This window comes from Myxocyprinus asiaticus, chromosome 34 (genome assembly GCF_019703515.2).
Source record: "Myxocyprinus asiaticus isolate MX2 ecotype Aquarium Trade chromosome 34, UBuf_Myxa_2, whole genome shotgun sequence".
NCBI classification, from domain to species: Eukaryota; Metazoa; Chordata; class Actinopteri; order Cypriniformes; family Catostomidae; genus Myxocyprinus; species Myxocyprinus asiaticus.
Genome location: NC_059377.1, coordinates 17548826 through 17574953, shown reverse-complemented (window position 1 = coordinate 17574953; position 26128 = coordinate 17548826). Strand labels below are relative to the sequence as shown.

Below are 26128 nucleotides of genomic sequence, written 5' to 3'. Positions count from 1 at the left end.
TCCTAAGAATATGGCTGAGCTGATCAATGCCTGAGCATTATCAGGGTTCCCATACTTCTGACCAATGAATTTCCATGATCTTACATACTTGAAATGGAATTTTATAAATAATTTTAATTAAGACAGATTGGCTAATGAATCATTCAGACCAATCTGTGAACAATTTAGACCAGTTTATTGAAAATAACCGGCTCAACCTCTACAAAAGAGCAATATCCAGGTGATGCAATATTTCAGAGTAGAGCAAAACTAGAAAAAATTTTATTCACTAGAAATATCTATTACTTTTTAAGATGTTAATTAATTTCCATGACTTTTCTAGGCCTAGAAAACACAAATGTAAAATTTTTCAGGTGCAATATCTACAGGTGCCCAATGGCGATAGAAAGGATAAGCCACATTAACCTTTGTACAGCAAAATTTGCATTGGGCAATTCCTCTCAAGTAAAGTCCGTTGGCAGTGCAATTTCACTGTGCAAAGGTAAATGTAACAAGCCGTAATACAGGAAGCCTAATGACAGCAAATAAGTACACAAAATGGCTAAGTTTGTATAAACTAATTTATTTGACAATATTTACTCAAAATTAACTACAAATATTTCAAAGACAGAAAATGTGCATTGTTCATCAACAAGGCTGACAGTAAACAATGGTGGAATAACAACTTCTATAAACCGTGCAAAGCGGCACAGTTATTGGCTTATGTCAGTAATCTAAAAATGGCCAAATATTGGCTAATTAATGGACCTGGTTAATATATACTGGTTTCTATTTCTCAAGTAGGCCTTCACATGAAAACTCTGCATTCCACTTAAAGGTAGTATTTCATCCTCTGTAACTCGCATAGAAGAAGGGCCAGCTGAACACAACATGGATTAAGTTGGAGCCGACAATTGCAGTTTGAGAGCATTTCACTCCTTGTATAACCACCATGTTGTTTTGCTGCTGCTGTTTAAACTTGCTCATATTGGCTGAGAGCTTTAAATCCCCTGATACAGTGATGAAGCTGCTGCACACTGAGGCTTAGAGCTCATTGGTATTGGCCATCTGCTTTCCACCTCTGTCACGTAGTGCTTGCCCTGTCCTAATCAACAGATCCCTTCATATAATCTTTATGGAGATTATATGAACACTTTTGTAAGCAAGAGGAGGAATAAGTGTACATCTGAATGCTAATGTTTTCATATACATGTGTATAAACTGTCACTCCAGAGGTGTCTTTGTCACTATACATGCTTGAAATGTAGGTGTAAGATGTAAACACAAATGTTTAGTAAGCAAAAACAACAAAAAATGTCTCCCAGCTGTAAGTAAGGAAGCATTTCAGAAAGTGCAGTTTGTATCTTTTCCCAAATAGAATCTAGATAATGTTAGTATGGTCAGCCTTGATGAAATATATCAAACTCCTCAAACACACAAGCAAACACACATTTTAATTTCCCGGCTTTAACAGTGACTCTTTCTGGAACACCGCCACTGGGCCCCTGACGTCACTTGAAATCCCCCCCTCCGGTCACGTGGCGTGGAGATGAGCTAGATTAATGCAGCGGGGAAAGAACTGGACAGTAACGGGAAACGGAAACAACTTCAGATTTAACGGCGACCGAATGGCACGACGGTGAGCGGCTGCTCTCGAAAGCCATCGAGTTAAAAAATAAATAAATAAATAAATTACATTGTATCGAGCCGAAAGATCGTTCAAACAATAATTGTGCTGTTTTTTGGACGTAAAGATGATTTCGCCGTGGGACAGATGGTACACTACCAGCTGCTGCCTGTGCTGTCATGTACGGACGGGCACCATTATCCTGGGCATCTGGTATATGGTAAGACAAAGCAACATTTATACATAATCATCTCATTTTTATAACAGAGAGCACTTTTATAACCATAAACATTAAGAAATAAATAAATTTGATAAGTTAAGAAATTAGAATTGTTATTTAATTACTTTTTTAATTCAGAGGAATAAATAAATTGGGCTTTGTCTTAAAATCTAGTGTGTTACCTATCTGAACAGCACTTTGGGCATACTAGATATACCCTATGATGCCCAAAAATGCTATCTTGTGGCAACACAATAGAGCCAATGCAGTCAGAATATGTAAACAGAATTAAAGACCCAAATTTATGAAGCATTAAAGGAATATTCCGGGTTTGATATAAGTTAAGCTCAGTTGACAGCATTTGTGGCATAATGCTGACTACCACTAAAAATAATTTCAACTTGTCTGTCCTTTTCCTGAAAAAAGCAAAAATCTAGGTAACAGTAGGGCACTTAAAATGGAAGGGAATGGGGCTGATTTTCGGAGGGTTTAAAAGGCAGGAATGTGAAGCTTATGATTTTATAAAAGCACTTACATTAATTCTTCTGTTAAAACTCCTGTATTATTTGAGCTGTAAAGTTGTTTAAATTGTCATTTTTACAGTCACTTTAATGGTTGTTGACATTACATTGTCATGGCAACAAAGTTGTAAAATTGTCTATAATTTTACACAGAAAAGGTTAGTAAGTGATTTTATCACAACACTAAAATCATGTTAACACATATTGTTTATGTCTTGAGCCTATACTTTTGAAACAGTGAGTATTTTAATGTTTACGTATTGGCTCCATTCACTTCCATTGTAAGTACCCCAATGTAACTTTGATTTTTGCTTTTTTAAAGAAAAGGAGGGACAAGTCAAAATCATTTTTTTGTGGTAATCAACATTATGCTACAAATGCTGCTGATTGAGCTTAACTTGTATTGAACCCATGAATATTCCTTTAAATAATACTGTGATTTAATCACTCTAATAAAGCAATAAGATATTGGCCATGGTATATTGAGAATATTGTCACGGCTGAAGGGGTTGTAGGCTTCACGTTGTGACAACGCCCTTCAGCAGTGACTATATTCACAATACGGCACAGCTTTGAGAGCTTTATTGTATTTGATCAAATGGTCACCACACAATTAAAATATTAAAAACACAAATGTTCATTAAAATGTTATGTTTTTAATTAAAATCATTAAATGCCATCCTTCCGCTAGAAGAAATAGTCCCTGACAGTAAAGAGAAAATTCAAGAGTAAAACTGTCAGCTATGGGTGCTGTGGAGTGATACTTAGAAGTTCAGTGAAGAGGACAGAGCTGTGCTTTATCATGAATAAAACACGGCTGTTGACCAATCAGCATTGAGGACCGGAACTACCAGTTTTATATGATTTGTTAAACAACAATTTCATACTTCCTTCTGGGCTTAATCTTAAAGTTCAAGCTTGTTTTAGAAACTAGAGCTCTTTTACATAGTATAAATAGAAATAAAATCCTTGAAGTCTTGCTTGAAACTGTTACTAAGGAATCGCTGGTGTGGTTTGAGATAAGACCTGAATACAAATGGCCAGGAATACAAATAAATATATGATCAGGAGTATTCCGGTTACCTCCAGTATCTTTTGTTTTTGCACTGCAAGGAGAGACAGAATTCATTAACCTAAAATCTACACTGTGACTTTTATTGACACAGATAGAAAAATGCTGTCACAGACAAAGCATGATCAGGGACAATGAGGAAGGATTAAGTAAATGTGTGTCAAAAGATTTGATTTAATATTTTATATAAATATCCTTTATGTGGAACTAATAGCATTAAATGGTTGCTGTGTTTAGGTCTGATTTAGTTTGGTCTGCAAACTAATAAAGCTGTCCAATGTTTCAGCAGTTCAGTACATTTTTTACAATATCAGGTGCCATATACGTAGAACATTATGACAATGACTTTTTTCCATTTTAAATACTGCAGGCCTGTACTTTTATATCCAAGATATTTTTTATAATATATAAATGAATATATTGATTAATAAGGCAAACCTCTAAACCTTTTTCATTTGGAAAAACCTGGAAATATCAGGGAATCTTGATATTGGGATTTTCAAAACTGGTTTTTGAAAATTAGTAACATCTTAAGAAGTCATAAAAAAATAAATCATAGAAATTTCTATGTTTATACATTATGTTTCATTGGCAAAAAATTGCTCTTTGTGAGTGTAATCTCTATAAAACGATAAAAATAAAAAAAAATCTTCATACAATAATCACACATGAGTCTTGGAAGTTAATTAGCCTAAAGGTGTGGGAATACAAAATTCCTATTTTACTAATGGTCCTGGTTTTCCTTTGTCTTAAAAATGTATTATCCACACATGTCACATGATCTCTCTTTCTTGCAGCTCATCAATGCAATGGTTTTGTTAATCCTGTTGTCGGCCCTCAATGACCCAGTCCAGTACCACTACCACCTCACCAGTTCAGAACTCGGCACGGATTTGGACGTCATGGATGATGCAAGTACGTTTGAGTAATTTAATATCCCATCGCAACCTGGTGTCATCAACTTTTTAAGTTCAGCAAGAACTCAAGCTTCACAGACTGGTATCCTATTTCCTGGTGGTGTCAGCATATCTGTGTGTGCTGCTACAGATTCTGGCTCGGTTGACATTGATTAAAACGGACTGTCCTCATCAGCAGGATTAAAGTTATGATTCCTTGTCATTGGTCTTGGCTGCTTTGCATCTGGGCTTGGTTATAGAAGCCTGTTTTGTAATAGTCGCTCAAGTAGACAGAGTGTGGAGTGCAGTTTAACGTATGGAGGGGATTAAGTGTACGGAGTGATTTCAAAGGCCACTATCAATGTTCCCACAGATACTTACAGTACTGAAAACATGAGCAGGTCAATTGAAATTAATAGAGTTACAGAATATCATTAAAAGCATCAGAGGTTTTTAGAAATTCTCTGTAATGTTAGCTACTGGGTGTTTGTGAACTGAATTTAGATGAATCTAGGTCGATACCATATATGAAAATGAACTTGATTATAAGACATTTTGGTCACACTTTACGATAAGGTTCTATACATTTACATTTGTTAATGCATGTATTATTTGTTATAAGTTATGCATAAGGTATATGGCAATTTATTAATATTCTATTGTTCTTTGTTAGTTCATAATGTGATAACTAATATAAACTTGTACTTAAGTATATGTTAACTTTTTATGTTACAGATGTATTAGTATATGTAGACATTTGCATTAAACAGAATTAATACATGCTTTACAAGTATTATTTATTGTTAGTTCATGTTAACTATTATGTGAACTAATGTTATTTTATACAACCGTGTAGGACCTTATTGTAAAATTTTACTGACATTTTAATAGCCTTTCAGTGTCATTAAGAATATAAGAGATTCTCAACAAAAAAAAACAATTATGAAGAATATCAGATGGGACCAGAAACAAAAGTTTTTTTTATGGGTTGTTTATCTTCCTGTAGGCAACGTGTTCAAACAGTTTTCCTAGAAGAGCTAGAAGAGTTAAGCCCAAACTTTACTTCTGTTGTTTGTGTTGCTGATCGCACACAGTATGCGGGACGCAAATTTCGTTATCAGCACAGTCTGCGCGGACTGTCCGAGCGCAGCCCAGATTTTCTCGACACGCTCACAGCCTACCTTTAGTTTACTTGTTTTTCCTCCACTTTTTGCTGACAATGCTGTATTAGTCTGTAAAGCTTCTTTGTATTTCTCAGTAACATGAGATATGCTTGTGTTTTAGAGAGAACGAGAGCCATTGGTTGTTTTGGAAACACAGCACTATAGATAGCAGGTCAGGTAACTAGTTCATTGAGTGACTACTGAATATCTTGTGAGCAGCAGGCTGAGCTACTTAAAAAATGTAATTTAGGCAGGTAATTTCGTATATCAGTCTCTAGCTTTTTCTCTCTAGATTTTAAATTATTAGTAAGTTTGTTTCTAGATGAATCAGCCACATTTTCTGACAAGACAGCATTTACATCCATGTTTAGACTGAAATCTTTGTCAGAGAAACAGTGTTAAAAATTAAGCACTCACAATTTCCAGACTGATCACAGTGTAAATTCGGCAACAGGAGGTCGAAAGTTCTGCTGTTAAAAATCGATCTGTGCTAACCGAAATTGGAACCACTGCTCCCAGTGGTTGAAGCTGAAAGTGTTGTTGAGGTGAAATGTCCACAGGGTGGCGCCAAAAGCGAGTTGTATTTTTAGTTGTAAAGGATGTAATACAGTCAACAGGAATGCAGATTTGTATTACCTCTACCCCCTAACCCAAAGCCCAACCTTAAACCTAACTGTTATTGGAGTAAAATGGATTTTAGAGCTAAAATGTAATCTCAGAATAGCACTCACCATTGTTTATGTAATCGCAATTACTGCTTGGTTTCCACGGGACCTGTGTCTCGGAGATTGCTTGCAAAGCATGCTATCAGTAGTGCTACAGGGAAAGGAAAACACTTTTGAAATGTTTGATAGTGGACGGCAATTTCCTGGTAGTTGAGCATGTCGATTTCCTGTGTGATCATGTTGGAACTAATTCTGCGTGTGTGTGTGTGTGTGTGTGTGTGTGTGTGTGTGTGTTTACAGGGAACTTTGCATGTTTAACATTGTCAGTATGGCTCAAACCATTAAATTCTATTACTTTTTTATCTAACAATCGTTGAAAACGTAATTGGTGAAAGTGAATTTTCGTTGCAAGCCAGTTCAGTAGAAATTCAATGCAAGGTAACATCTGCAGGACAGGAGGTGTGCTAGAAATAGAGTTTAGCAACATTCTTCAAAAGAAACATAAATTAAAAGATCTATCTTGAGATTTTAAGAATTGATAATGATTTTTTTTTACATTTTTTTTATTTTTTTTATTAAGATCACAATTAGGCCCTAACTTGAAAACATATTTACCCAATACTTGCTTAGTTTAAAGATTGGAAGAACATACATTTTTTTGCAATTAGATCAAATATTGATGGTGCAGTATCTCATATAATTTGTCTGTTCTCCACAGATATGTGTATTGCTGCTGCAATTTCATTGCTGATGATTTTGATTAGTGGAATGGCAACCTATGGTGCATACAAGGTTTGACAACTTACTTGTCAAGCTTTAAATCTGTTTCTAATAATGATTCATTTATTATCAGTTTGTTCTACCCAACTGAGCAGTTTAATGACATATGTTCTTTTCTTGCCTTTTAGCAACATGCTGCCTGGATCATTCCTTTCTTCTGCTATCAGATTTTTGACTTTGCTCTTAACACACTGGTAGCTATAAGTGTGGTGGTTTACCCCAACACTATACAGGACTACCTTCAGCAGTTGGTAAGGATATAGTCCACACAAATGTCAACCTTTCATTTTGATTTGTCGACATTGCCAAGTATCATTTTATCACTCAGTCATTGATTCTCTATGCCTTTATGTTTTAACAGCCTGGGAGCTTTCCATACAAAGAAGACTTGATGTCCACAAACAACATGTGCCTAGTATTAGCAGTGCTTCTCTTTGTTGGATGCATCTTAGCCTTTAAGGTATTATGAAACAACTATACATTCAACTGTACATTGTAATCTGTTTTATGCAAACACATGACCTTTAAGAGCCGTCATTAAAATCAGTGATGCCATGTTTCAGTCGCAACATTTTAGTTAATTAATGGCCAGATGGGAAAAGCTGTGGCCTGTATGATGACCACTGAACCCTTTTACTTGAGCTAAACACTCTGTTGTCCTTCCAGAGGCTTGACTTTTCCAGTAGACTTCAGATGTGATACAAATCGCTTTATGACAGCCTGTGCACATTAGAGAGAGAGAGGAAGATTAGACTGCTGGGATAAACACACTGTGCTAAAATTAACCTCTTAGCTTCTCTCATATACAGTTGTATGTATGACAGTGTAATAGGCTGTTTGTTACATTGTGATCAATCCGAATCCTGAAAGAGTGAAACAGTTTAGACTCCTTTGGCCAGACCGTTAATTGGCCTTTGATATAGAGAAGGTCAGATTAAAGGGTTCATTTCTTTAACAGGAAAAACAGACATTCCAAACTGTGGACTGACCAGTTTTTAGATTGTTTATAGTTATTGTTTTGCAAAATTTATGCTGACTATGTTTTCAGGAAAATCTCTAAATGAATAGTTCACTGAAAAATGAAAATTGTGTAATTTTTTACTTATCCTCATGTTGTTCCAAACTTGTTATGGTGTTTTGAATTTCTGAAGAATCTTCACATAAATATTTCTATTTTTAAGATTTACGTATTTAAATTGTATGAGGAAATTTCCATCAAACGGAATTGAGTAATATTGAAAATAATATTACATATTTATAATATTACATAAATATGCGTAAGTATTTAGTTGAAATCAATGAGATAAAACTTGGTAAACAATGTTCATAAGTTGTAAACAATACAGTTTGGTAAATGGCAAAGCAACTACAACTGATTTGGCATTAACTGATCATTAGTAAAGTTAAGCATTTTAATTAATCTAATTTAAACCATTTATATAAATTTTTAGTGCACCCTGCTCGTTTTTCAATGGCAGTTCATAGTGACCACGTCTTTTAAGCTCCAAAAAACACAAAAACAACTCCATAAAGCATAATTAAAGTAGTCCATACAAATGTTTGTGTTCTAGAAAATAACAGCATATGGGTTCGGAACAAAAGACATAATGGGGAAATAATCACTTTTAGGGTAAACCATTCTTTTAAGTGAACTGCATTAAAAAGTTCACTTAAAAAAATAGAAAAAAATATGTTTATTTACATTTTAACTTAAAATCTAGATGTTTTTTGTCACATAGGTTCTTGTTATAAATGTTTACAAGCTGGAATTAAATATGTAGACGGGGCACTGTATCTATGGCTCATTATTTTTAATGCTTAGCCATATGCACTGCTAATGATATATGAGGATGTTTTATTTAGCATCAACAGCTGTTTTCTTTCTTTAGGCTTACCTTATTGCCTGTGTGTGGAACTGCTATAGATATGTCAGTGGAAGAAGAACTACAGAGGTCCTAGTTTATGTCACCACAAATGACACTACAGTAAGTCAAATGTTTATTTGAACTCATTAGACTGTCTAATGTTATCTTAGTTTCTAACATTCCCACTTGCAGATGTTTCCTAATAAATGCATAAGCAACAGTGTAATGCAGTGGTCTGTTTTGCAGTTTTCCTAGTATATCTCTGCACAGCTCTAGGGGATTTCATGACATGCATGACAGCAGGATAATGATGACGGTCTCCTCATGCCCTCCATACTGTTGAGTCAGTGTTTATGGAGGGCATTAGAGAGGGCACTCTGCTGTGTGTTTGTACTGCCTCTAATCCCCAACACTGTTTGCCATAAGTAATCCTGTCTTACTGCCTCTGTCTTTCTCTTCTGCTGCTCTGTTGACCCTCACAGCCCTCCAGTCACTGACAACTCAAATATACTTCACTTGAGTTAGTTATGTATTAATGGATTAATATCATGAAATTGTCAAGAATATGTTCAGGTCATATTTAACCCCAAATTCAAAAGAAAGAAACATGTAATTACACTTTGCTCAAAGAAAATGAAAGCTAATTTAGAACCATAAAGATTTTTTGCATTGTGACATTATTTTGATGACAATACAACCAGCCTAATTGTTTAATTCACAGACAAAAATAACGCGAGTAATAGCAACAGTATGTCTTTGACATTCACGTTACATGTAAACAGGTATTGCTGATATGCCACATTCTTGCTTATAATGTCACGAAAAATAAATGGAACATTAAATAACACATACCGTTACTTAGAGGTGATTATCTTTAAAACAAGCCCACACATGACATAATCGGATACATAGATCATTAGATAAAAAACACAAAGCATAATGTGCACACAGTGCATAATGTGCACACAGCGCATAATGTGCTATCTGGCTAAAAACACGTTAGCTTTCCTGGATCAGATGAATTCATCGGAAATTATGTAGTATGTTGTCGAGCTTCATGGAATGCTAAACCAATCGTATTAGTATTCAGATCGCTGCAACCAGAGGTGGAATTCATCCAAATATGGGCAGACAGGATTGTTCACTCTAATTACATATGGCCACCAGGAGATGGTGCCAAGAACATGACACAGACTCAATGATGGCTCAAATGACACAGAATGGAACTGAATGAGATCTTGTTACTCATGCCGGCATGCTTTGGAGAGAGAACATACCTTTAGTCATTGTTATATTGGCATGTGTCATTATTTCTTATGTACAATTATTATATTTTATTTGTTTGGAGAGGCTTTTGGACACTTGGAGATATTTTTGGACATTAGGATAAATTATTTTTGTAATGCTATAACTTTTGATTGCTTTGTCGTATCAACTCAAAATTTAACTCAGTTACAGGTGAATATGACAAACAAAAAAAAGTCTTATAAATCTTATAGCTTAGATATATAGTCAATTCAGAAAAATGTAAAAAAAATAAATAAAATGTCAGCAGTTTCTTAGGCTTAGAGTTTCAGAAAATTTGACCCTCCTTGTTTTTGCCAAGGTATAAGCCTTAAATTTTAGGTATGACATGTAAACAGGAAATCTTTAAAAACACCCTCAGAACTTAGAAGGTTAATTGAAAAAAGCATTAATGAGAATCTAATGAGGAATTAATTTGGAAGGGAAATGTATCTATTTTGTCACAATGCAACAAAAAAATTATGATCCTAACATTTTATTTTCTTTACGCAAAATATGTCTTTTGTCTCTTTTAATTACTTGAGTGGTCAGATACTTTTAAAAAAAGACAGAGAGAAAAGAAATAAAAGGCCATTGAGAAGCATAGGGCTTTCACACTATTCAGCTGCAGGCCATTACATAGCTGTCCACACTTGTTTGGTTCATTTGAAGTCCTCTCAGTTGACGCATTCAAACCATCCAGGCCAGGTGAGAATGCGATCCCCGAGAGCATTCCTGAGCATGTTACAAATTAGCTCACCTTTTTATAACATGGTGCATGAACAAAGGCTGCTTTTGGTTGGTCTTCTTGTAAGGCTGACTGACTTTTATCTGATAGCATTTAAATTACGTTGAAGGAATTTAGGCACTTCTATCCAGTGACTTACAAAATGTGCTTCATTTTCATGTGTGAGACTGCTATGGTTGATAGATGGCAAGTTACTTACTAGAGAAGCAAATACACATTTATACAAACAAAAGCAAACAGGTGTTTTTGCCATGTTTTAAAATGTTTTTTGTTTTTGCCATGTTTATTGATACAGACACTAAAGAGAGGACAAGAAATTGAGGGGAAGGGGAAGGGGGGAATGAGTTGTGGGCATGACGCAAGCTAGATTGAACCTGTATCTCCCACATGAGCACCATAACTTAGTGGCTATGTTCTAATAGCATATTATCATACTACTCTTCTTCATACATACTATTTATTCAGTATATGTATATTGTGCACAGTATGTAATTTTTCTTTTTGCAAGGAATACCAAGGTAGCCGAATACAATTGGCAAAATATGGAATAGACAACCAGAGAACACTGCATGTAATGCTATTTCTCACAATGCAATGTGCACAATTTACCTTCCATTTCCAGTTTCTCTTTATTTGATTTGATTGCCAGATATTTAGATTTTTACATAAAATTAGACAAAAAATGCAAAATAACAGTTATTTCCAACATGAATTGAATTAAATATGCAACTTGATGACAAGGTCATATGACAACAATGTAGTATATAGCCACGGTCATACTAGGCTTTGAGCATGCAGAATTATTTCGGATACGGCAACAGACAGGATATGATGTCATGCTCGAGGGCTTCTGATTTCAGTAAACAATTAATCACAAATAACCAGTGTTAGGTGTAGTTGGATTACAAAGAAATTAATTACTGTAATCTAATTACTTTTAGGCACAAAAAGTAGTTTAACACATTACATTTTAAATTCTTGTAATCAGATTACAGTTACTGGCTTTCAATGAAAGAAATTACTTTTAAGTACATTACTTGGGTTACAAATATTTCTAAAAAAAAATAATTTATGTGAAATATAATAAAAATGTGAATTCATGTTCATTTGTATGTCTGTTTGCATTTCTGTGACAACTGAAGGGTGTGTGATAATGCAACATTATTTTGAATTTGTTGAGCAAAAAAACACAAATTATGTGACAAGTGTATTAGAAAGTAACTTAAAAGTAAAGTAATTACTAATGTGATTACTTTTTCAATTATGTAATCAGTAAAGTAATCTGATTATAATTTTTTACAATAGTAGTAAGTAATTTGTAGTAGATTACTTTTTTTTTGTAACTTACACAACACTGCAAATAACAAATAATGTTAACTCACTTTCCTGCAACAATAAAAACATGTAGCTTTGAAATACCTATTCTTAGTATTAGGCCAAGAGGTCAGTATTTAACATTTCGATCTTCTATTGGTCACACGTATACTCATCATCCAAATTCTCAGGTCAGAGTTCACCAAACTTGAACTTTCATTCGCTGCGAAATGCTAAAATGTATTTGCCTGAGCTTGTGTTTCCAGTCTCCCGCGTTGGGATGCATTTGAAGTGAATGGAGTGTTTGACTGTTTAAATAATTTCTGTTGCATAATAAGTTCTCTCACAGACATTTCATTTTATATAGTTGGCAGTATACAGTATTTACTGCACAGTAAAGCCCTGGTATACTTCCAATATGACACAAATGCTCATATTTATATTCCTTCACACTCGAGTTATACAAATGCAGGTACCTCCAGACCTCCTCACACATGCTCTCTTGACTTACACATCCACTGTTGTTGGTTTTACCTTCATCTCCTTATGTTTAGCAGCGATTACATCTTCTTCTAGCGCTTCTTCATGATAGCAGTGGCTCAAAATGTAAGTGTTGCCACCTTGTGGACCCACTTATTAGTGCAAATAACTCCAGGCACGTTCAAAGATACGCGGTTAGAAAAATCAGGCTGTGCGCGTTCAGTACTCGCGCACTCTGCTGATGACTTGATTTGCGTCACTCAGATGCTCAGCATTTGCGTCTGATTGAAGCATACTTTGGGCTTAAGTAGTAAGCTAATATTTTATTCCAAACAAATAGTCAATGTGTCTGGAGTGCATGCTCTAACCACTTGACGTCGGCTATAACAATTTTTTTTTAAATATATTTTTGTGTCATGATTAGTCTACAGTAGCATAGTACACGGCAGCAAAGGGAAATCATAAAAAATGTTTTTACTAACATGGTGTTATGTTTTTTTTTAGGTACTACTTCCACCCTACGAGGAGGCAGTAGCCATTCCACCGAAGGATCCCCCTCCCCAATATGTATCGGCTTGAGATCGACGTACTACTGTCTTTCTCTTCAATTCCTTTTAACCTTCTCCAAAGACACAACCTCCCACCACCATAGCCCATTCCGCTGCCCACATCTCTACTTGACGCTGTGTGATGTAAGTGTCCTCTCCACTCCTCTCTGGAGGCAGTAGTATGACATTGAGATGCCCTTCCCTATACAAGGCTGCCCTGCTGTCCTGGCAACCCAACGGTGTGTGTCAGCTCCTATGTGATTATATGTGGCAATGGCCTTTGTAATACTATGAACTTCTCAGTAATGTTGTTGTGTACTGATATACCTGAGATTTAAATGCAGTGTGCATGATAAACATGGAAGTTATGTAAGAGCACTTTTCAAATGGGAATTACCTAGAATGTAAGAAGGAGGCTTTTTTCACTTACATTTTCTGCAAATGTTGCACTGTAAGAAATTCTAATTCTGATTCAGAATATAACTGAAATGGTTTTAAAAACTTATCTTAAGCAATCTACAGTCTTCCTTGATCAGTCTTACATGATCAAATCATAGGCTTTGGTTAATGTTCTCTTTCAATCGTTAATTATTTCAGTCAATTTCAGAGGGTGTAGATGTTCCGAGTGGAACTGCTTTTTACGAACAGTTACATACATAGCTGTATACATTTACATTATGACACTGGTTTAGATGGATAATAAAGTTATTTTAAAATAGATTCTGTTGACTGTGTATCTGAATTAATATAACAGGTTAAAATATCTACACGTTGAAATTTGATAGTGCTTAAATACATAAATGAGAATTATGGGTGTATGGAAATCATTTTTGTCATTTGTTAATGCTAAATATTCCTGTTCAGAGAAGTATCATAACTCATAAACACTAGGTTACGATCTATGGCTGCAGATTGCAAGTTTTTGCACATATAAATATTATTAATTTATGTTATTGTCTGTGATAATCCATGTGTTAATCAGTAATTGTGACCAATGAAAAGAAAAAGATGTGGCCCCAACAACAGATTTGCACCTATCTCTGTTCAAATGAAACGGCATCTTCCTTATTCACGTTTTAGTATAAAAATGCTTCTGTTATTGGGCACATTTTTAATTTTTATATACAGTGGCTATGCAAGGGTATTTTGTCATATGCATCCATAGATTACATTATTCTTGCATTTATTAGTCATGGTGATGTTGGGTATAGAACCATTAATGAAAGTGATAAGAATGTTCAAATTGATAGATGTAGGCATTTTCCTTTTATTGTTCTGTGCCATCTTCATTTCAGCATCGCAAATTAAACTTCACATAACCATCATTTTATTGTGGAAGTGGTTTACCTACAATAAACCTACTATGTATCCTGGCGGATAACTTGCAAAAATTTGGTATATTTGTTTGGTATCAAAAATTTAGCTGGATTCAAAAGTCCATGTTCACACTGAACATCGGGGATTCAACATCTACTGTATAAAAAACCTGGAAATAAACAAAGTTTAGGCTTCTTAAAAATATCAAACAAAAGCGTTATTTACAACTCTGCACTATTTCTAGGTCACGTATCAGAATCCATGGCAGCGCGAGTGCATGCTGTCATTAAAGCAACAGGGAGACAAAACAAATACTAAACAGTTGAGAAATCCATGTTAATTTACTTTTCACTCAAATCATTATGCTGACAGTATAATTTGTAGTGACAAAAACTGTATTAATTTAGAAAAATGCGAAAAAGAAGCATTTTCATATGTGGACTTTTGAACCCCACTGTACTGTATATACTGTATTAATATTCCTGGTGAACAGTTTTCTAATTGTAGATCTATTGATATTACAAATCATCAGAGCAATATTTGTCAATAGGTAGAATGCCTGTATTTCTTTTTGTCTTGTTACACGTCCTGTATTGGGTTTTGTCTTATTTCTAAACAATAAAATATTTCAGTAATGCTTAATTTTGGCTGTGGATCTCTTCATTAATATGTCTAACTTAAATGTGTGTAATAATAATAATATAATCAAGTATAATATGTTACAGATTTCTGATGTAAATGTGGCTATACATTTTTATTTATGTGCATGGCTGATCCCCAAGGAAATCTGGGGTGAATCAAAGTGGATTGACTCCACAAATGAAGGGTGCCAGTACCTTTGCGTGATCAGAGGAAACAGGTTCACCTACTTTCAGTCTGCATGAGCACAACTTTGTCAGGGAATGGAGCAAAGACTTGGGTTATCTCATCCACTGACCTATTTTCTGATGGCTTGGGATTCCAAGGATTCTGTCAAGTGATGCAAAACAAAGCTCGAGGTCCTTTCTGTAACACTGTTGAAATCTCATAAATAACGGCCCACTTGTTTTCCTATTCACTGAATGTATCCTTTTTTTAATTTATTTTTTTGCAAGCTCACTTAACGTGCTCGGTTTAGAGTGACTATATTTATCTATGCGAGTATTTAATACCTAGACTTCAAACCTGAGCACACGTGACTGAAGAATCTAGGGCAATCACTTCTGTGGGGAGAGCTTTTGATGTTTTTCTCTGCCCAATCACATTTTTATTTCTGTCTGTAAATGCTTAGGAAAAAAAAATCTATGTTGTTGCAGCAACACATTTCTAATGCTGCAGCCTCATCTTAAACTATTGCCATCATGTGGAATTAAAAATAGGTTGGAGGCCAACATTTCAGTATCTTTTCAGAAAACATTGCAGAACAGTTAAAGACATTGAAACAAATCTTTGCTTGTGTAACTTGGTTTTCTCATAAACATCAATGCTCTTCATTACTTTATACAGTTGAAGTCAGAAGTTTACATACACCTTAGCCAAATACATTTAAACTCAGTTTATCCACAATTCCTGACATTTAATTGTAGAAAACATTCCCTGTCTTGGGTCAGTTAGGATCACTACTTTATTTTAAGAGTGTGAAATGTCAGAATAATAGTAGAGAGAATAATTTATTTCAGCTTTTATTTCTTTCATCACATTCCCAGTGGGTCAGAAGTTTACAAACACTTTGTTAGTATTTGGCAACATTGCCTTTAAATTGTTTAACTTGGGTTAAATGTTTTGGGTAGCCTTCCACAAGCTTCTCACAATAAGTTGCTGGAATTTTGGCCCATTCCTCCAGACAGAACTGGTGTAACTGAATCAGGTTTGTAGGCCTCCTTGCTTTCACATGCTTTTTCAGTTCTGCCCCACAAATTTACTATCGGATTGAGGTCAGGGCTTTGTGATGGCCACTCCAATACCTTGACTTTGTTGTCCTTAAGCCATTTTGCCACAACTTTGGAGATATGCTTGTGGTCATTGTCCATTTGGAAGACCCATTTGCGACCAAGCTTTAACTTCCTGGCTGATGGCTTGAGATGTTGCTTCAATATATCCACTTAATTTTCCTTCCTCATGATGCCATATCTTTTGTGAAGTGCACCAGTCCCTCCTGCAGCAAAGGACCCCCACAACATGATGCTGCCACCCCCACGCTTAACGGTTGGGTTGGTGTTCTTTGGCTTGCAAGCTACACCCTTTTTCCTCCAAACATAACGATGGACATTATGGCCAAACAGTTCCATTTTTGTTTCATCCGACCAGAGGACATTTCTCCAAAAAGTAAGCTCTTTTTTCTCGTGTGCACATGCAAACTGTAGTCTGTCTTTTTTATGGCAGTTTTGGAGCAGTGGCTTCTTCCTCGCTGAGCAGCCTTTCAGGTTATGTCGATATAAGACTCGTTTTACTGTGGATATAGATACTTGTCTACCTGTTTCCTCCAACATCTTCACAAGGTCCTTTGCTGTTGCTCTGGGAATGATTTGCACTTTTCACACCAAACTACATTAAACTCTAGGAGATAGAATGCATCTCCTTCCTGAGCTGTATGATGGCTGCATGGTCCCATGGTGTTTATACTTGTGTACTATTGTTTGTACAGATGAATGTGGTACCTTCAGGCATTTGGAAATTGCTCCCAAGGATGAACTAGACTTGTGGAGGTCTACAATTTTATTTATTTATTTTTTTTCTGAGGTCTTGGCTGATTTCTTTTGATTTTCCCATGATGTCAAGCAAAGAGGCACTGAGTTTGAAGGTAGGCCTTAAAATACATCCACAGGTACACCTCAAATTGACTCCAATTAGCCTATAAGAAGCTAATTGCCTAAAGGCTTGATATCATTTTCTGGAATTTTCCAAGCTGCTAAGGCACAGGTAACTTAGTATATGTAAACTTCTGACCCACTGGAATTGTGATATAGTCAATTAAAAGTGAAACAATCTGTCTGTAAACAATTGTTGGAAAAGTAACTTGTGTCATGCACAAAGTAGATGTCCTAAACAACTTGCCAAAACTGGTCAAAATCAAAAGTAACAGTCAGCATCTGCTGTGGCCACCAGCTGCATTAAGTACTGCAGTGCATCTCCTCCTCATGGACTGCACCAGATTTGCCAGTTCTTGCTGTGAGATGTTACCCCACTCTTCCACCAAGGCACTTGCAAGTTCCCGGACATTTCTGGGGGGAATGACCCTAGCCCTCACCCTCCGATCCAACAGGTCCCAGATGTGCTCAATGGGATTGAGATCCAGGCTCTTCGCTGGCCATGGCAGAACACTGACATTCCTGTCTTGCAGGAAATCATGCACAGAACGAGCAGTATAGCTGGTGGCATTGTCATGCTGGAGGGTCCTGTCAGAATGAGCCTGCAGGAAGAGTACCACATGAGGGAGGAGGATGTCTTCCCTGTAACGCACAGCATTGAGATTGTCTGCAATGACAACAAGCTCAGTCCGATGATGCCGTGACACACCGCCCCAGACCACGACGGACCCTCCACCTCCAAATCGATCCCGCTCCAGAGTACAGGCCTCGGTGTAATGCTCATTCCTTTGACGATAAACGCGAGTCTGACCATCACCCCTGGTGAGACAAAACCGCGACTATCAGTGAAGAGCACTTTTTGCCAGTCCTGTCTGGTCCAGTGAAGGTGGGTTTGAGCCAATAGGCGACGTTGTTGCCGGTGATGTCTGGTAAGGACCTGCTTTACAGAAGGCCTACAAGCCCTCAGTCCAGCCTCTTTCAGCCTATTGCGGACAGTCTGGGCACTGATGTGGGTGTTCCTGGTGTAACTCGGGCAGTTGTTGTTGCCATCCTGTACCTGTCCCACAGGTGTGATATTCGGATGTACCGATCCTGTGTAGGTGTTGTTACACGTGGCCTGCCACTGCGAGGATGATCAGCTGTCCTTTCTGTCTCCCTGTAGCACTGGTTTAGGCATCTCACAGTACGGACATTGCAATTTATTGCCCTGGCCACATCTGCAGTCCTCATGCCTCCATGCAGCATGCCTAAGGCACGTTCACGCAGATAAGCAGGGACCCTGGGCATCTTTCTTTTGGTGTTTTTCAGAGTCAGTAGGAAGGTCTTTTTAGCCCTAAGTTTTTATAACTGTGACCTTAATTGCCTACTGTCTGTAAGCTGTTAGTGTCTTAACGACCGTTCCACAGGTGCATGTTCATTAAATTGTTTATGGTTCATTGAACAAGCATGGAAAACATTGTTTAAACCCTTTACAATAAAGATCTTATTTGGATTTTTACAAAATTCTTTAAAATACAGTGTCCTGAAAAAGGGGTTTCTTTTTTTTGCTGAGTTTACATTAAGATTTTTAGAAGAATATCTCAGCTCTGTAGGTCCTTTCAATGCAAGTGAATGGTGACCAGAACTCTAAAAAGGAGATAAAGGCAGCATAAAAGTAATCCATATGACTCCAGTGGTTAAATCAATGTATTCTTATGCAATCCAGTTGGTTTTGGGTGAGAACAGACCAAAATATCACATGTACATCCAAGATTTCAAGCTCAATTACACTTCCTATAGTGCCATCTAGCGCTCTGTGCATGCATCAAGCACTAGGAAGTGTAATCGAGCTTGAAATCATGATCGTCAAGGAGACTGTCAAGATGTACAGTGAAAAAGGCGTTATATTTTGTTCTGTTCTCACCCAAAACAAACTGGATTGCTTCAGAAGACATTAATTATGCTTTCTTCATCTGCTTTTTGGAGCTTTTGTAGTTCTGGTCAACATTCACTTGCATTGCATGGACCTACAGAGCTGAAATGTTCTTCTAAAAACCTTCGTGTTCTGCTGAAGAAAGAAAGTCTTACACATCTGGTATGGCATGAGGGTGAGTAAATGAGATAATTTTCATTTTGTGGTGAACTATTCCTTTAACGAGTCTCACTTCAGTCAAGCATGGAATTATGCTTGGTCCTTTCAAACTTCACTATCTTTTAATTTTATCTAGTTAACATAAAATATCAGATGACATGTTCTGATGTTTGTTTGTTTTTTTAGATCTGTGCTACTCAAAGTTAAATGGAAAAGCAACATTGTGAGTCAAATGTGGCGAAATGACACTTCTTCAGCTGAAACCATTAACCACTACATACCTTTTACACAGGTTTAGGACTGGAAAGATTTTTAAAAAGGTTTCTAAGAAAAAGTCCCCCTTAAAAAGTGTTGTAATGCATCCTAAATGTTTCATAAAAATTATTCTACTGAAGGACTGTGAACATTTTTTTTTTTAATCTTGTGCCCTCTAGTTGTAAAATTTGCGTACATTGTGATGTTTGGCTTTTTGTTACAATTATTCACAGGTTTAAGTAAATGGTTAAAAGGATTTAAATGCATCCTATTTCAGTGGCACAAAAGAATTTAAGGATGTATATATATTTTTTTCCTATACAATGCAAATCATAGGGGTACTAAACTTTCAAACTCTAAAAAGACATAAAGGCATCCTACAAGTAATCCATACAACTTTAGTTTAATCCATGTCTTTTGAAGCAATAGGATAAGAAAAAAATTAAAGTCCTCATAAGTCGTCATCTGCAGTCTCCTTGGCAAATTCCCGAGAAACATCTGTTCACAATAGAGCAATGTAAACAAACCAGACACAACATTGCAATGTTCGCAGTTTTCACGGCAAGTCAGGCTATTTTGAAAATGCAGGGGAGTCAAAATTATAGTTGCAAGGTTTGTTTTTGTTTGGGATACCTTTGAAATGTACCGTGGTTGCCAAAAGATTGGGGATAAATGTTGTATAATGACACTAGGATTGAGTACCTGGCAAATGCATGCAGCATTAAAAGAATCAGTCTTGAAGCTTGTACTGTGTTCCAATCACACTAGAGGTCAAGATTTATAGTGTCTTTATGCCCCTTTTTGAAGCCTGAAAGGTTTGGACCCCATAGACTTGCACTGCAACATAATACACTTCAAATAATCTTAGTTTGTGTTCTAGAGAAGAGAGAATGTCATACGAGTTTAGGACAGAATGAGTAAATGAGAAATATATTTGGGATAACTACCCCTCTTTAACCTTTAATGACTTAACACTTCAAGAAAACCAGAACAAAAGTTGATAAATAACCAAAAACCACAATGACTGTTTCAATCCATTTTATTTCTAATAACATCTGGTGGAAAAGGCTCTACTTCTCTCCCTGCTGCTGGTCTGGCATGCTTCTGATGATGTCAGAATCACCTATTAACACAAGAGAAAAGACATTATTTACAGAACATTGTTCTTTCTTCAACTGACTGAAATGTTCAAACTGAGGCAAGAATATAAAAAGCACCAAAAGGGCAGTCAGACGATTTCAAAGATACACTAGATTTCAGTGTTGTGGATGTACTAATACATACCAGGGTCAATGATCGCCAATGTGCAGACCCTGTAGTATTTGCCACAGGCTGTGCCGAGCTCAATATTGTTTCCACTGTAATGATGGACTCCAGTTTTGGCCAACATAGCGTAGTACTCAATCTCAGATTTCCTGGGAAAAATATAGTTGAATTATTAAAAGATCCAAAACATAAAGCGGTCTGTTCACAAATGATACTGTCTTATAAGTCACAAACTATTGGGAAATAACCAAACAGCACATACCTCAGAGCAGGGCAGTTGTTAGCCAGGATTACTAGCTTGGCTTTACCTTGGCGAATCATTTTCTGAGACTGTTTGTATCCGAGAACGTATTTACCGCTCTTCATCACAAGCTGCAGTCTGGAGTTGATGGACTCCAAGGACTTTTTCTGTAAATAGAGAAGTATGGGACAAAACCATAAATTTCATGTAGGTCGGAAGCAACAAACCTAACACAAAATGGAAAAACAAAAAACAAAACAAAAAAAAATACTATGACACAAACTTGTGTCTTAAATACATTTGAGATTTGTCATTTGCATTAGTAAGTGTAAACGGTATACTCATTTTGGCTAATATGAAGCACATTTACTTAAAGTAATTTGCATAATCATTTATTCAATTTATAAGACAATTAAAGCTACTTAAAGTTCAGATTGTGAACAATCACGTCAAAAGACTGGGCCAATAAATCATTCTTTATGAATCCGTCAATGAACCCCAACATGAAAACACTATTTATATTTTATGTACAACTAGAGGTCTCGTGTACTGGTACTACTAACACTTCAGTTAACGGAATCTATTTCTCTCTTGCGTTTATTTCTTGAATGTGCATTTAGTTCACAGTAATACGTGTTGTGAAGTTCTACACTATTCCGGAAACAGTTCTACATCATGTACAGATTTTACGATTAAAAGACAGTAGAAATACTGTCAAGCTGCTTAACTTTTACTAGCTAACATGAAGTACACACAACACAAGCAATCAGAGATAAGCATTTGCCAAATATCATGGCTAACAGCAACACCACCACCACCACCACTGCATGATCAAAGTGCTAAACATCGGTTTAGATATGAAATCATGTTAGTTTTCGTCCCGAGGCCTGTACTGGACTTCCACGTGAAGTTCTCCGGCACGCGCAGCACTGCGCTCAACTCACCGTTTTCTTTGCGGCCACCATAGTTCCTGATTAGTCCGATCTGGCCAACCTGAATACAGCAAAGCGACAAATCAAGACCTATGCTTTCAAAATTATGATGTTATATTCAACGTAAGAGTCTTAAAATTGAGTGTTTTTAATCATTTCCACTAGAGCAGCTCTCACCTCCTGAACACACCAAGATGGCCTCGTTGAGAAAGGGATTTCCAGCGTGCACCACGCGCATAAACTCACGCGCACGCCTCGCGAGAGCGCGGAAGACTCAAAACAGTCGTGTCTAGAAGGGAACCCTCTCTTGTCACGTTCTCGCGCATGCGCTTCTGTTAGATGCTTTCGCCTGTCCTTTTTCCGCTCGCATCTCAGCGTATTAATGATGGAGATCATTAACAACTTCAGTAATATCAATAATATAACATTATTAGGCATACAACTAATTTATACTTCACCACACAATTAGGCTCTTTAGTTAGGTCTGCCGGAACCAGAAACTTTTCTCATATTCAATAACTCTGCAATAAATTAAATGGCATCTATGCTAATATTATTCTATTTGTTTCTCTGTCTTAACCTCACGACTCCTATCCCGAGGTCACCAGAACCAGCCGGATCCAGCTCGGTTCCTGCTTGGTGTCGGACTCCACTGCTACGCGTCTCTGAGTGATGACGACTAAATGCAGCTGGTGCCAGCCAGACATCACTTCAGTCTGTTACGATGGACCTCAGAGGATGAACTAATGCCAACTCCAACCATAAGACATGGTATACTTCAAATGCCATTGCCTAAACCTTGGACCTCACCGAAATTACCGGCTGGTTGAACTGCGATGCACCTCACAAATCTCGGCCTGCATCACCTTGGTCTAATGATGGACTACACTCTTATAATGGAATACATAGACTATCAATTAATTGCCAACAAAAGCCAACATCAGACAACTAACAAAGGACAATGCATCTATATGAACTTCTGCAGTTAATCCAGGATGGACTTAGTAATAAAACATTAGTCATTAATCTTAAAGTTAATAAAAAATCTTTGTTTAAACACTGGCCCTTAACACTTTCTTAGTTTACTAATTTTAAACCATGACTTATACTGCACATAAATAACTAATATTGGCATTATATCTGAGCTGTTATCCAGAAGGCAACTGGCCCCCACAGTGAGCCTGGTTTCTCTCAAGGTTATTTTTCTCCATTAACAAACATCTTATGGAGTTTTGTGTTCCTTGCCACAGTCGCCTTCGGCTTGCTCACTGGGGTTATAAATACAATTATTATTTAATTACATATTTTTATACACACTTCATAACTGTATTTAATCAAATTACACAATGATGACTCTAAGACTTTATAGATATTACAGTTTCATTTTCTATTAATGCATGATTTTCTGTAAAGCTGCTTTGAAACGATGTGTGCTGTGAAAGGCGCTATATAAATAAAAATGACTTGACTTATTATTATTATCATCACGGAGTGACTATTTGCACTATGTGTAAATACCTGCCACACAGTGAAATAATCTGGTGGAAACAAAGAAATGAAAGACAAACTGCTTTGTCAAGTGTTGCTGCAATGGTTTAGTGTGATAAGATATTGTAAATGTGCTTTTTTTTCCATGCGGATAATCTGGGTTCTAATCCAGTTTTTGACACAGTTTTCCCCATCCTGTTTCCTGCCTCCACTTTTAATATTCTTGAGTGTTACTTATAATAATAAATCAAATGAATATAAAGATTGATTTCCTCGCAGTGATTTGGTCATGATGAAGGTCAGAGAGTTAAGAGAAAGGTTTGATCCAGGTAAAATTAACCATGGTTTTACTAAAGTAATATTGTTGTAACCATTTTTTTGGTGGAAGCCATAGTTTTAATGCAGTTAACCATATTTGTTACTACAGCAATATATGTATTAACACAGTAACCATTTTTTAGTGGTTACTATAAAAAACCATGGTGATACACAGTGATGAAGTAGTACGCTGACTTGTGGGATGTTTTTCATTCACTGTTCAGTCTATCTCATCTATTTATAAGTAAAAAAAAATAGTTTTGTAAAGAAATTAATATGTAGGCACAATTTATAGTGGTCTACAAAAGTAATGTCAATCTTTTTTATTGTGGTAAATATATATACAGTATACACACACACACACAAACACTGACAGCCATAAGTTTTGGAATAATGTACAGATTTTGCTCTTATGGAAAGAAATTTTTACTTTTATTCACCAAAGTGCCATTCAACTGATCACATTGTATAATCAGGACATTAATAACATGAAAAATTACTATTACAATTTGATATATATATATATATATATATATATATATATATATATATATATATATATATATATATATATATATATTTGTTTTTTTCAGAATTTCTTAAACTTCTTCAGAGTTTACATTAAAAAAAAAATCATCCACATGCAGCAATGACAGCTTTGCAGATCTTTGATATTCTAGCTGTCAGTTTGTCCAGATACTCAGGTGACATTTCACCCCACACTTCCTGTAGCATTCGCCATAGATGTGGCTGTCTTGTCGGGTACTTCACACACCTTACAGTCTAGCTGATCCCACAAAAGCTCAGTGGGGTTAAGATCCATAACACTCTTTTCCAATTATCTGTTGTCCAATGTCTGTGTTTCTTTACCCACTCTAACCTTTTCTTTTTGTTTTTCTGTTTCAAAAGTGGCTTTTTCTTTGCAATTCTTCCCATAAGGCCTGCACCCCTGAGTCTTTTCTTTACTGTTGTACATGAAACTGGTGTTGAGCGGGTAGAATTCAATGAAGCTGTCAGCTGAGGACATGTGAGGCGTCTATTTCTCAAACTAGAGACTCTGATGTACTTATCCTCTTGTTTAGTTGTACATCTGGTCTTCCACATCTCTTTCTGTCCTTGTTAGAATCAGTTGTCCTTTGTCTTTGAAGACTGTAGTGTACATCTTTGTATGAAATCTTCAGTTTTTTGGCAATTTCAAGCATTGTATAGCCTTCATTCCTCAAAACAACGATTGACTGACGAGTTTCTAGAGAAATCAGTTTTTGTGTGTGTGTATGTGTATGTGTGTGTGTGCCATTTTTGACCTAATATTGACCTTAAGACATGCCAGTCTATTGCATACTGTGGCAACTCAAAAACAAACTAAAAGACAATGTTAAGGTTCATTTAACAAACCAAATAGCTTTCAGCAGTGTATGATATAATGATCAGTTGAATGCCACTTTGGTGAATTAATGTACCAATTTCCTTCCAAAACAGCAAAATCTGTACATTCTTCCAAACTTTTGGCCGCCAGTGTGTGTGTATATATATATATATATATATATATATCGCTGTCATAATTACATCATGACAGCAAAACAGTCAAATTTAGAACAATAAATAAATAAAAAAATTAAAAAATCCAAAAGGGTATATGACTTTTAAGTGTGCACATATACAAGGTGTAATTATAGTATTCAAAAAGTATTCAAGGTTTTACAGAAATTCACACTCTCTGGCTTTGCTGTTTTTTTATTTTTATTTTTTTATTTATTTTTTGCTCCTATTAATGTATCAAAATAATTATCTAATTCTATTTTGAAATGTGTAAAATGTGTTTTTGTGATGCCCATTTACATTTATAAATGAAAAATATTCCATAAATTATCAATACATTTAAAATAAACCATAATTTATCTTTTGAACGAATATAATTTTGGACCCATTCTACTTTGAGGATAATGTAGGATAGTTCAAAATCAAATACATTTAACCCACCATGATTAAATGGATTACAGAGAGTTTTTCTTTATCCAGATAATGAGATTTATTTCTTCAATCTTGTTAACCCTTCTGATTTTGACAATAGTACTCTCCCATCTAAGGATAAATCCCTTACTAACCAGGAGTTATTTTTTTTTATATATATATATATTATTTATATTGGGTAGTAATTTAATCTTACTCGTCCCTTCTGACTTTTACACATTTTAATTCCCAGATCAGAGATTTGGTCCTTTATTTGTATATCATAGATTTCTAACAAGTTATTGGGTCTATCTTTGAGAGCAAATAATTAGCATGTCTTAA

General features: G+C 36.0%; 2 protein-coding genes across 3 annotated transcripts; one reads left to right on the top strand and one right to left on the bottom strand.

The window, feature by feature from the left end:
* The first annotated feature begins 1523 nt into the window (after window positions 1-1523).
* Window positions 1524-15115, top strand: LOC127425380 (lysosomal-associated transmembrane protein 4B-like). 2 transcript variants are annotated; one of them, XM_051671308.1, is made up of 8 exons: window positions 1524-1618; window positions 1734-1826; window positions 4217-4334; window positions 6862-6935; window positions 7052-7174; window positions 7285-7383; window positions 8813-8908; window positions 13119-15115. In XM_051671308.1, exons 2-8 carry the CDS (start codon window positions 1734-1736, stop codon window positions 13191-13193), a joined length of 678 nt encoding a protein of 225 aa, XP_051527268.1. In that variant the 5' UTR covers window positions 1524-1618; the 3' UTR covers window positions 13194-15115. The 2 variants fall into 2 exon arrangements, with proteins under 2 accessions (XP_051527268.1, XP_051527267.1); XM_051671307.1 differs by having other exon boundaries at window positions 1540-1826.
* Window positions 15116-20612: 5497 nt separating this feature from the next.
* Window positions 20613-22322, bottom strand: LOC127425483 (60S ribosomal protein L30). Its single transcript, XM_051671541.1, has 5 exons — window positions 22208-22322; window positions 22043-22091; window positions 21120-21265; window positions 20876-21006; window positions 20613-20714 (listed from the first exon to the last, which is right to left on the bottom strand). The coding sequence occupies exons 2-5, from the start codon at window positions 22061-22063 to the stop codon at window positions 20662-20664; spliced, it is 351 nt and encodes a 116-aa protein (XP_051527501.1). The 5' UTR covers window positions 22064-22091; window positions 22208-22322; the 3' UTR covers window positions 20613-20661.
* Window positions 22323-26128: the final 3806 nt, after the last annotated feature.